Source organism: Puntigrus tetrazona, chromosome 24, assembly GCF_018831695.1.
Source record: "Puntigrus tetrazona isolate hp1 chromosome 24, ASM1883169v1, whole genome shotgun sequence".
NCBI lineage: Eukaryota > Metazoa > Chordata > Actinopteri > Cypriniformes > Cyprinidae > Puntigrus > Puntigrus tetrazona.
In genome coordinates this window covers 18,144,876-18,157,774 of record NC_056722.1, presented here as the reverse complement: position 1 = coordinate 18,157,774, position 12,899 = coordinate 18,144,876, and the positions used below count along the sequence as shown (strand labels likewise).

Genomic DNA, 12,899 nt, shown 5'->3' with positions numbered 1-12,899 from the left:
GTGCTACATTACTTCCACTCTGTGATCTGTTTTTATATTGCACGTTTCAATTAAGTCCAAGTCTTGTTTCTTACTGGTTTCTTTCTTATTTAATGTAAATATAATCATGGTTACTGTATGTAATAATAGGTTTTTAGAGGTATGGAAACACAAATGAGTCGGTATCCAAGACAGTGATAAGATAAAATGTTGAAACTGAGTTTTTATTTCTTCCTTTCTCTCTCATTAGCTTTTTTTTCTTTTGAGAAGAATATTAATTTCAGCTGTCCCTGAGATTTTCAAGAGATCCTGACAAAGTCTAAACCTGAGCAAAATTAAAAAATATTTGAATTAAAGTTAGAGATTTCGGTATAATCAAACATTTTCTCATCAACATTTGTGTCCATTTTTATTCCACAAGAGGAATTTTAAGAGAAACATTTTAGACAAAGTTAATGCTTAAAATGTAAAAATGGTATATTAATGCAAATATCTTAAGTGCTATTACTTGTTCTTTTGATTTGTATTAACTTCCTATATTTTGCATCGTTAACGTGCGAGCAGCACAACCAAAATGTCCTTCGATCTTCACTAGTATCTCTTTTTCCTCACTCCTAGTCTCTCTGAATCAACCCTCAGTTGTTTTCCTTCATGCACTGAAGCTCCTCTTTTAAGGACCGCAAGGGTGGGATAACTTCAGACAGCGTTGGATTTACAGCATTAAGCATGTTTATTCGTGATTTGATTGATGAAGTGGAGGAGAGACGCGGCGCGGTGCACCGGGCCCTTGTAGGTCACGTCAGTCGCGCGGGATGGGTGTGTCGATGAGCGTCACGGAAGCTCCGGTGGCAGAGGGAAACGAATAAATCCCGGCCCGCGGTCATAATGGGCAAGAGTTTAACTGGAATTCGTGCGTGGTCCTCCTGCTTCAAGAGTTCATATACTCCGGACGACACCCAAGTTGATTGTAGTCCACGTGAAAGCAGGGTTTGAGGAGTTGTGAGGTGAACTGATTCTCTGGAGTATTGGCTCTGCGGTGTTTCTTCATAGGTGTTCATATCCAAGCAAAGGACCTCAAGCAAGACCAAGAGAATGTTCGATATATTATTTGTGGTCATATTTGGATTGTCAGGGCGTGTTCTGACTAAAGGTAAGTAAAATGAACTTCACTGTTTTCGTACTTATTTGTATTAAACGTCTAAATCTGTTTTTTCAAACACGCACGCTTTCATGCTCCATCAATGCGAAAGGATGAAAACCTTTTTGGCAATGCTTGAGGATGTGAGTGTGACATTCCTTAATTACAGCGCAACATTTGCATTGTATAATGATGAGAGTTTCATTCACTTTGGATGAACATAATTACTTGTTAGGGGTTTTTTTATTCGTGCCGAGTTTTCAATAACGCGTACTGCAAACGCGCAAAATTACGCGCTAAACCAAGACTATGGCAAGCCTATTTAACATTTAACATAAAAAAATATTAATAAAAAGTATTTTTTGTTACTAGTAGCATTTTTATAAATTGAACTTAATCCAAATTAACGATATTTGTTCAAACTACTTGTCTAAAAAATATGATAGCTGAAACTCATGTTCCCATAACGTTCGATTAAATACACTTTGTTAGAGAAAAAAACTTCTTGATTGGAATGCTACAATCTAGCAGTGTGGTAGCTAATACTGTTGAAGTGAACAAGTGAAATGAAAATCAGAACGAGCGATTAAAAAAAAATGCATATAAAAATTCACCACAGGCAAAATAAGCACAATAGACAAAACAAATGTAAAACATACTATTATAGAGATTATGATAATTTGCAAATATGTAAAGTATATTAATGATAAAAATAAATTGGCTATTGATATAAAAACGGACATTAGTATTTAAGAAATAAATGCTAAATCAGCCTGCCATAGTGGGACAAGTTGTTTTGATAGTAGAGACCTTTCTGCTCTTACTTGGCATCCGTCTTTAATGTTTGGCCCCGGTTGAATCAGAGAGGGCGTTATTTCCTGAGCCTGATGACTTTGTGAAATGGAAGTTCTAATATAAATGACTTCGGGGTCATGACCACCGTGAGGCAGGAACCAGCGCTAATCAGGGTGTTATAGCTAAAACAGACCCGAGGGGAGGAAGCAGGGGGTGAAGCGATGTACTGTCCACGCCGCGCGATTATTAGTGCTTTATTGGTCAACAATTCAAAACTCGCATCACAGGATGGAAAGCTGAAATAGATTAATGGCCAAACATGTGTTTTAAGCATACGTCCCATCTTGCGTGCGCAAAACACACAGTTATGCCGGAAAAATATTTTTTTTGTAAATTTATCAGGATGTTGGATATTAGAAAGATTTCTAAAAAGGACTACAAGCGAAATGCACTAATAAAGCTATTTCAAATGAACAAAAACAATTCACTATACATGAAAAAATGCATGCAAATGAAATCGGCTGATTAAAATAATTGCAGAATCTCGTTTAGCTCATCCTTGTTGAAATTACAGTTCCAGTTTGCAGAATCTTAAGAGTTCAGAAAAAAAACATTACCAAGAAACGTTTTCCTCTTATAGTCCCTGAATTGGCTTTATTATTCTTTGTGATCAATACAGTTAAGCAATGCTTCATTTAGGCTAATACTTTTACCCGTTTAGAATAGCACTTAGGCTACGAGAGAAAAAAAAAAAGAATAGTCCAAACTATTTAAATAACGACCATTTTCAGTAGCCTGTTTAATAGGACTGGCTTCCCAGGGTACTATTTTAGCTACCAACGATGTTACGAATCAGCCTGTTATAGATGTTTCATAACACGTTCTTCTGATATTTGAGTCAAAAGGAAACGGCTAAAATTAAAGTACTTTTTTTTGTGCGCACGCAACATCCATTCGGCGCTTTAATGTCCTGCGTCTTTATGAAGCCCTTGTTCGTGTAAGGTGCCCTTGGTCGCCTACGTGCTTAGCTGCAGTTTAAACCTCAGCCTAATTCGCCCTGCTTCCTTAGCGTTTATTCGGGTATGACGTGTGAGGTTTGTTGAGTTTGGCAGCTTTCTGCGCCGTCGTTAGCGGCAGGCGCTTCTTGTCGAGGGTTTCTGAAACGGAACCTCAGCGTGTGGACCGGCTGATAACGAGCCTGCCTGAATCCCGTGCGGGACTCGCTGTGGGAAAAAGCGCTTGACTCCTGCTTCCTTTTTTTCATTGGTCTAACTACAATGCCAATTTAATGTATAGACGGCGCATGGCCTGCGCGTAGCATGTGAATAATGGAAAGGAAATGATGCTGTAAGTTTTTTTTTTTTTTTTTTTTTTTTTTTTTTTTTTAAAGCAATAAACAATGGTGAGAGCTTTTCCTAATGTATAGACGCGTCTACGTGTTTAAAATCATATTGAATTATGTGCCACCTTAACCCACAGTTAGGTGTTTTTTCCTAAACGACAAAAACAGATGAAAGTTTGAGTATGCGAACACACTTTTTGATTTAGTGTATTTGTGCGTACTATAGGTTACATGTGATTTTGCATATTAAGTAGGCTATTAATGTCAGCATAACGCGGATATGATCAATCATTTTTATAGGCCTGTTATTCAGTACAAAATACCGAGTCGTTACATTCGATTTATGATCCATTTGGGCGTGCTGTCTCATTAATCAGATAAATAAAATTTAATTTATGCTTGTATTCACGTACATGTATTACAATAAGATATAAAATAAAATGTAATCTATATGCAAAGTTGAAAATACGTTATTATACGTTATTTTAGACCAATAGAATTGTATCTGTCACATGTAAAATGATTTTGTTGACATTTTACCTTTTATTATTATGCAGGCTACTTTTTTACCAACAGTAAAAAAAAAATCTTAAAAGAATTTGATGCATTTAGTTTTTATTATTATACATTTTGGTTTTTAAAAAAATAATGTGTTTTTTTTTTCACTTAATCTCTTTCATATCATATCTCTGAACAATACTCAATTGACCTTCAACCTTGGAAAAGTAGTGCTGTGCTCAGAAGCACCTAACTCTATCAGTATTATCAGGAACTGTTGTTTCTATAGCCTTAAATGGCATAGTCCTGTTTAATATAAGTTTTACATGGACTTTTATCATTTGAATGTGGTCAGTGTCACCCTGTAAAGCTTCACAGTATCTTGCAGAGCAACCTCTAACATGCCTTTCTGTTTTCTATCTGAAAGATACAGACACAAAAGGGAGGTTCAGTTCTCCAGTGTTGGATGTTACTGAAAAGGAGCTTATTATAGAGAGAAATCAGACACTTCAGCTAAACTGCAGGTGAGTGATTTGTCATGGCTAAAGGAGGCTAAATCTTATGATTAGAGGAGAAGGAAGTGGTTAAAAGTGGATCATGATGTTTTGGAGGAGTCACGTATGGCTTTATGATTAACAGAGGTGATACAGATTTTGATCAGGAGGAATGTAGACGTTTGGAGTGAGGGATTGTAAAATGTAACCATTAAAGATGAGAATAAAGTGGGGTCAAAATCTTAAGAGCATATTGAGATCTGAAACAAACAGAACACTGTGGGCATTTAAATGACTGAAATATGTAACAATGTGCATTATTTCTAGGTCACTAACCAATAGTCAAATTTGACCATCAGCTTATTAGTACAGAAGGTCAAAAGTTCACATGCAAAATCATCTTTCAAATCATCTTGCAGAACTTAATCATCAGATTTTTGGGATTTTGTGTGATGTTGTCATTTAAAGCAAAACTAAATACAAAACAAACAAATCATAAGTCATGTAAGTCATTTTTACTCTGACGTCACATTCAATGCTAGTAAAGCTTAGTAAAATGCAAAACAGAAATATTTTTATTAATGCTCCCAAACTTTCCTATATGTGTTGATTACTGAGATGATGATGTACTTGGACCATTAGGTATAAATTGTATGAATTATCCATTGTATAATCAAAGTGCGGTGTTTCAGGGGACGGTGGGAGCTCCATTGGATTTTGCCGTCAGGTGTCCCAAAAGTCTACCATGGCACACAGATAGAAGAAACTCGATGCGGGAGGAAAAATAACCAGTACTGCAGCCGCCTTACGCTCAGTCCTGCTTTAGCTCAACACACTGGCTCTTACCGCTGCAGGTACCGCCAAAAGCAGCGCAAACAGGCCTCTGTGTACGTCTACATCACAGGTAAGATGCTTCAGGTGAACGCTTTAATTCTTCCTTTCCAGTGTTGTGACAAATATGATTTAATTTACTCTTTAAAAAGCTTGAGCATAAAACAGAACGTTATTGATATTTCCACTATAATTACATTGTAGTTAGCCTTATAGTCATCGTCGTTGTTCTGAACGGGCCTTAAAACAAAGTTTAAACAACATAACAAGGTTTTGTAGGAATTGTAATGAAGCGCTAAAGAGAGCACCGATAAACGCCTAGCAGAGACCAGAGTTCCAAGCGGAGGACCCAACTTGTCACGACCTCCGTTTAATAGCTTGGCCATCTCACTGACCATTTCTGCTGCTTAAGGCTAAACAGGAAGCCTCAGGAAGTAAATAATACCTAAACACCATTTTTCTCTCGAGGCAACACATCCGACTAAGTGAGTGTCTGGCACGGATTCGCACTGGCATTTTTTGTTTTTGCTCACACCGTAGGCTGTCCTCTCTCACTTCTGACTAAATTTAAACGATAACTTTCATTTACATGCTACCTCGAGGGGACAGAAATAACCCCAGCTGTTGAAAGGCTCAGCTCTTGGGCAGCCTTTCCCAGGGTACCCGGTCTTATCTATCTCCCTCAGCCCGGCCGTCCGTATCCTGTGCTGCTCAGGGGGGAGGGACAAGTTGGACAACTTGGAGACAAGGATAGAGGATGCGATGTCTCCTTGTATATGTTTGTTGGGATGCGTGTCTGTACATGGGAGTGGGCACCTTGAGGGCATGCCGGGGCAGAAGAGACTCGGATCCTCCCTGGTTAGGCATTAAGGAAGGCTAAGAGGTGCCCCAGGTCACTAGGTGCGGCCCCCGGTTAGCCAACAAGGCCCCTGAGGACCATCAATCGCTCTTGCGGCCATGTCCATTTAGCCTCACCCTTCGTCCTTTATATTGAATCAAAGCACGACAAGGAAGCATCCAGCAGTCCTTGGGGTACTTTTGTTAAAATGTTCAGAGATTTTTTTTCCGTTCCTTTAATAACACCAGAGCTTTGAACAATGGGGCGAGCAACACCCAAAGCCTTTCATTGCCACAAGAATATTGCAACTGGGGCGAAAGTGCAACCAAGAAAACAACAGAGACAGAGAGAAAGCGTTTGATAACAAGCAAGCATTCTCTGTGTATTTGTTGCTGACTCTAGATTGTTGTCAGCCTCTGCTGTTTGTATGTTTGTTCCTGACCTCAGCATTGGCGTTTCAGATAGCCAGCAGCCGTTTGTAAAGATGCAGTCTGAGAACCCAGATGTGGTGTACATGAAGAAGGGAGAGCCGTTAGTCTTCCCCTGCAGAGTCACAAACCCGGATGCCAAAGTCTCATTTGTCAAGGTGAGTGTCTCAGCTGTGAGTCAAACAGGTCGTTTCATAAGACACATCAGCTTGCCCTCCTTCCAGGAACAAGAAATCTGTTACTCAGCCCTGAATGCAACATGTGAGACCGCCTCAGCCAATCAGAACATGCTTGATGTTTCATTTGCAGAGTTGTAGTGAACCAATGAGGGCAGCGGGCGGAGCCATCCAGAGAGCTGGAAACTAACTGCAGTTTAGAACAAAACTTTCTGGATAAAACACATTAGTTTTCTTGCCCTTTCCTTTAATATTATAAACACAGGCTTTTCATTTTTGTCTGTCAGCTATTAAAATGTGAAGTTATCAGATCCATTCAGAACATATTTGATGTTAATGCTGGATTAAAAACCAATGAGATTTTGACAGCGGGCAGGGCCATCCAGAGAACTAGATCCATTATTTTGAAAGGGGGATATTGCTCTGCGATGCTTTGTATTGTTGTTTTAGGACAATGTCTAAGAATGAGCGTTTTTAATAATTATGTCTGTTTGAATGTTCAACAGGCATTTTAACATATCTTTGTCATAAATATATAAAAACTGCTCTATACTCACATTTCAAACCCAAAGAAATTCATTCTGTATGTAATCTGATGACCGTATGTGCATCCCAATTTGTGTATTCATGCACAATGACATTTTATGCCATTCTAGTGCAAGTAGCACGTTCACAAAATTTCATAAAGCAAACATGCACTTTAAATACCCAAATGGTGCATTTAATAACCCCAAAAAATGAAGAGTGAAATGTTGGATACTTCATGCCCTCAACCGTCAGTTATCTGACTGATTATGAATGAAAAAATATATTTGCATATTGTAATTTGTACACTACACAGTTGAATATACAGTGCTCGCTGCTAGGGTCCACTGCTATTTTCACGTTCTTTACTTACATCACGTTTTAATGGGATTGTATTCAATATTTTACAAGAGCCTCTCTGAAGAACTTGTGTTCTGTTACATTCAGCTAAAAGTCGATGTTGAAGCAAACTGATATGTGATGGATAGTTATTCCAAATAGTCATAAAAAGACCGATCAAGTACTTCTGTACTCAGCTATTCGTACCAATCCCTACTCTTATCTATGGCTTCCACTGCCATACATGGAGTGCATCCTCTCACTCTCATTCACAAACTCTCCCTGTCCTTATCTAACAATCACCTCAGGTTATAAGGGCAAGTGTGCGTCTCTTCGTGCCAGTTCGGATGTCTGTGTGTTCATGAGGGCATGTGGAGGGGATGTACAGGAGTCTTCTTGGCTCAGCATGACATGGATACTTTAAGCCGATGCTCAGAGTGAGCGGCGCCCACAGCTTCCTTTTCTTGTTGGCACTGCACAAAGCCAAGGAGATGACGCTGAGACCACCTCACGCAGACTGATGTCTTCCACAGCTGGTGGCACGGACAGAGATTTGAGGAATGAAGCTAAAAAGATGGATTGCTGTGCATTCGTGATATGATTAGATACACTACTGTTTCTCCGGAGACATAGGATGAGTCCAAATATGGCAACAAAAGCCTCAAGAGGGTTTAAAAAAGGAATTAAGCATTTCAGGATGAATTTCAGATGAGAAGAGGAAGCGGAAAAGAACAAGTTGACCAGTTCCCGTCGCGCTGCCTTTGGCTCCTCGCATGCAGGATGGAAACTGTTTTAGGATATGCTAGTGATATGACATCCCTATCCTCCCTCCTTGCTCAAAAAAGCACCACATTTCATTTCTGTTTGCTTTGTTTATGTCCTGCCGACCCTACGCACAGATATTCATAAGGTAAACGTGCTATAAATAAGAGCTCTCTCCACCCTTCTCAAGCCTGGACTGTCACACACTGCTAGAGTGTTTTTTTCCTGAGAGGATTTTGCACTTGGCAGTGTATCTTTAATCTTGCACCTTTCGCGTAGGGAACAATACATAGGCTCTCGCTGAAGCTGTGAAAGTAGCCGCGGGACCCTTCCAGAAGCTGACCTGAGGGCCTAGCCGCGATGTCTATATCCTGTAGTAACAGGATGTGAGGAGATGGACTGGAGTCACGTTTCCACATCCTCGCCCTCCCTTATTATGCATTGAACATAGGGAGGGATGTTAGCGAGAAGTTGGTAAATTTGATGGGGCGCAATCTTTTATTATATATGTTCTTAAATATTAAGTAAATGATTTAACTTTATTTTTAATGTCAGTTTTAGTGCTTCAACTAGTACATTTAGTTGCTAAGGTTATTTTTTTTAATCAAATTTTTATTTCATTTATTTCAATCATTGAATATTTTTCATTGCTTTTTTATTAAAAATAACACTAGTCTGTTTAGTTTAGTGTTGATTGATAAATGCAATTGCTTGGTCTTAAAGCCATCATTTTTTTGTGGCTTTATTTCTGTCAAATTATGCAAAAAGTGTGAAAATATTATGTAAATGCACTAGCCGTTCAAATAAGCCAAAAGATTCCAGTATTTTGTTCCAATATCATTTCCACTACCGTCATTTCCGCCACAGAATGTTGTTACACAATACATAATTTGAGATATGACGGAAATGTCAGTGTGGTGGAAATGTTCATGATGCTTCAGAAAAGTAAGGAATTGTCATTTGGTCAACTGCAGGTCATTGTTATTTGGAAGGTATGTGTTTAAAAATAGTTTATTTCCACAAGGCCAAAAGTGCCCTGACTTAAAGAAATACTCCTGGATAACAGGCTTATCTAATGCTTAGTACCTAATGCAGTAGTACTTCCTAGTGCTTCCTAGAAACCAGGAGATTTTGAGCAGCTCACACTGGGAGGAAAGCATTCACCTGATCCCCTGAGAAAGGGCAGGACACTTCCACAGTGTCACATCTAAGCCTGTAAACATTTCCTCCATTGAATATGGAAGTAAACAAAATCATAACACCGCTCTCCAAGAATTTCTAAAGGACGGTGCACTGTTGAACCCATCAGAGCCCTTGTGTGCGCTGGCCAAATGAGAATAAAACTGAAAGTGCAAGTTTGTTTTAAAAATACACACAAATGAGATCCTTGCAAAGTGTTGTATTGTTGTATTGTACCTAAAAGAAATGCAAAAGCTTGCGGTGTAGCTGCTGTAACGTTTTTTAATTATTCATATTTTTACATTTTCAGTTTCCTTTCCACCGGTTAGCTCCTGATTATAGAAACATAATCTGGAACAGCAGGCATGGTTTCACTATCCGTAGTCCCACATTGATGGACAACGGGCTGTATTCCTGTGAGACTACCGTCAATGGAGTCAAATATAGCAACAAGTTCTTGACTCACAGACCAGGTAAGCACTTTAGGTTTCTATGAGTGACTTCTTAGTCAACCACAAATTCAATTAAAAAATGTTTCTGTCTCTGTTTTCCTCTCTTACAGTGACTAAAATCCTGGATGTGTATTTGAACAGCACAGGTTTGGTCCACACATTACAGGGCCAGATGTTAGCACTGAACTGTACCGTTACAGCTGAATGGAACGCCAGGGTTTCCATTAGCTGGACATACCCACAAAAGGTGGGTTTTACACTGTATGCATTTGTGATTTATAAACTGCTATTTCTAATGTCTTTATTCTGCAGTTGGCATAATCTGCATTTATAGATATAGATTTAAAAAAAAAAATAGCACACCCAAGAATTAAAATTTGTTGAACACAAAAGAAGATATTTTGAAGAATTTTGAGGAACCAAACATTTGTTGGTCCTCATTGATTTCCAACAGGGAAAGAAATGCAATGAAAGTCAACGGTGACCATCAACTGTTTGATTACCAGAATCATCTTTTACGTACAACATAAGAAACAGTTTTAAATGACATAAGGGTCAATAAATGATAGCAAAATTTTGAGTGAACTATCCCTTTAAGATAAATTCATCTTGATGCATCACTACTACTAAATTAATTAGTTCCATATTTCCCATTAAATAGAAAATCATGAATTTGCTTGTTTAATATCTGATCGAAAGCAAATGGATACTTGGTCAGTTTTTCTTCTGAGAAAAAGGCAGTAACGAAATATGTCTACACTAGAGTTTCAGAACACATCTCAACAGTCTCAAATTGTGCTTAGATTAGCTAATATATCAGTGTCTGCCATCATTAAAATCTTCAAAATGATCAGGAAATTAATTAATATAATAATCTAATAAATGTAATTAACAATTAGAATTGTGTTTTATGTACGCATTCTTTATGTGTGTAAATACAAAAATCTTAATATGTCTAATTTGCTTCTATTCAAATTCTATTGCTTGAACTTCGTAGCTTACTCAATTTAACCTCAGCTGTAGATGCCAAAAAACAAAAATCTGAGCTCTATTTTAAATGAACTGTGCAGACATTCCCTTTTATTAATAAGTGCTTTAAATGGCAATTAAATGGACAGTTGTTCTGCAGACCTCATTTCATCTGAAATCCATGCTGTTTATATTCTTGATGTTTGTGACACAATTAGCTTTGATTCTTCTTATTTCAGGCTAATGGATCTGCCACTATCATCAGACGCATTTCAAGGAGCCAAGCCAACATGCTCTTCTACAGTGTTCTCACCATCCCCAAACTGAGCAAAGCAGACAGAGGACTTTACAAATGTCATGTGACAAGTGGTCCATCCAAGCGAGAAACAAATACCACAGTTATTGTCTATGGTGAGTTTTAGAATTACCTTGTTGCTGGGTTAAAATTTTAAACGGTTGTAAATTTCGGTTGTAAATTTCAGATTTATAACTATATATATATATATATATATATATATATATATATATATATATATATATATATAGCGTATATATATAAATAGCTGTAGATGCCAAAAACAAAAATCTGAGCTCTGAGGTTAAATTGAGTAAGCTACGAAGTTCAAGCAATAGAATTTGAATAGAAGCAAATTAGACATATTAAGATATATATATATACCATGCCAAGCTACTGTTCGACCTCCAATGGATTCTAAATCACTATTTACAGCTTTTTATCTCTCGGCTGTTCACACATGTGTTTCTGATTGTCTTACTCTTTTGTCTGTTTGTTCCCAGACCAGCCTTTTATTCGACTCAAACACAGAGATGGCTCTGTGGTTCAGGCTTCTGCAGGACAGAAATCTTTCCGTCTTACTCCAAAACTAAGGGCTTTCCCTGAACCTGAAGTCATCTGGTAAAATTTCCTGTCATTACATAGTTCCCGTTGCTAAGTAGTTCATTAAATTTTCATTAAAGTGAACAGAAACCACATATTTGGCCAAAGAGGAAAAAATCTCAATAATTGAATCTATTGCTTAGGTTGAAGGACGGGATGGCCGCCGCCGAGCGGTGCTCCCGTTACCACGTAGACGGGTTTTCTCTGGTCATTAGAGATGTTGCTAAAGAAGACGCAGGAATCTACACCATCCTTACTGGCATCCAGCAGTATGGACTTTATGAGAACCTCACAATCACGTTGGTGGTAAATGGTGAGATTTAGCATAAAGAATTTTTTCTTTGAATTACTCCTAGGCAACGATTATTTGCAATTAATTACATCAAAAATAAACGTTTTTGTGTACAAAACATGTGTGTGTGTATTGTGTATATTTATTATGTATACATATATATACACACACATGCATATGTATATATTTAAGAAAAAAAGTATATATTAAATATATTTATATATAATCTAAATTATATGAACATATGTGTAAATGCATTTATATATTTTCAATATATAGTTTTTGTGTTTGTGTAAAAATTATGCCAAAATCATTAGGATATTAAGTAAAGACTATGATCCATGAAGATATATTGTACATTTTCTACTGTAAATTTATCGAAATCTAACTTTTGATTCGTAATATGCATCGCTAAGAACTTACTTTGAACAACTGGCGATTTTCTTAATATTTGAATTTTTGGCAGCCTCAGATTCCCAGCACTACTTTTAATGTAATTGAACTGTTTTATCAAAAAAAAAAAAAGATCTTGTTTTTCATTTTACTTTTCCCTTTCATGAAAATCTGTTCACAGTGAAGCCACAGATCGGAGAAAAGACAGTTTCTTCTCAGCAAACCAGGACTGTCCAGCGAGGCAGCAGACAGGCCTTGCACTGCACCTCTCATGGTGTCCCACCACCTCAAATCCAATGGCTTTGGCATCCGTGTCCTCCAAAAGGCCTGTAAGTTTACAATTCACTCAAAAACACACACATATTTGTCATATATGAAATAAGGCAGTGATAATTGCACATTGAAATGCTGATCAAATACATAACCTTATTGCTATATGCCAGAATACCTACTCATATAACATAGGCCCTGTTTTAGGAAGGTTACGGTCCCTTTGTTTTATTCAGGCCTCTGCGAGCTCTCTAAAATCTCATTTAATTTCCTATCTCATGTTTTAAAAAGTGAAAGCATT

General features: G+C 37.7%; 1 protein-coding gene across 4 annotated transcripts in view; it reads left to right on the top strand.

Moving 5' to 3' along the window:
* Positions 1 to 744: 744 nt before the first annotated feature.
* Positions 745 to 12,899, top strand: part of flt1 (fms related receptor tyrosine kinase 1) — a 27,300-nt gene continuing 15,145 nt past the window's right edge. For 2 of the 4 annotated variants that reach the window (XM_043225738.1, XM_043225739.1), the window contains exons 1-10: positions 816 to 1,129; positions 4,180 to 4,276; positions 4,939 to 5,150; positions 6,377 to 6,501; positions 9,635 to 9,797; positions 9,887 to 10,023; positions 10,985 to 11,156; positions 11,544 to 11,661; positions 11,787 to 11,956; positions 12,510 to 12,657. In XM_043225738.1, the coding sequence (XP_043081673.1) occupies positions 1,072 to 1,129; positions 4,180 to 4,276; positions 4,939 to 5,150; positions 6,377 to 6,501; positions 9,635 to 9,797; positions 9,887 to 10,023; positions 10,985 to 11,156; positions 11,544 to 11,661; positions 11,787 to 11,956; positions 12,510 to 12,657 (1,400 nt within the window). In that variant the 5' untranslated portion in view covers positions 816 to 1,071. Of the gene's footprint in view, positions 1,130 to 4,179; positions 4,277 to 4,938; positions 5,151 to 6,376; positions 6,502 to 9,634; positions 9,798 to 9,886; positions 10,024 to 10,984; positions 11,157 to 11,543; positions 11,662 to 11,786; positions 11,957 to 12,509; positions 12,658 to 12,899 lie in introns of all 4 variants that reach the window. The other 2 variants (XM_043225736.1, XM_043225737.1) reach the window with 2 other exon arrangements.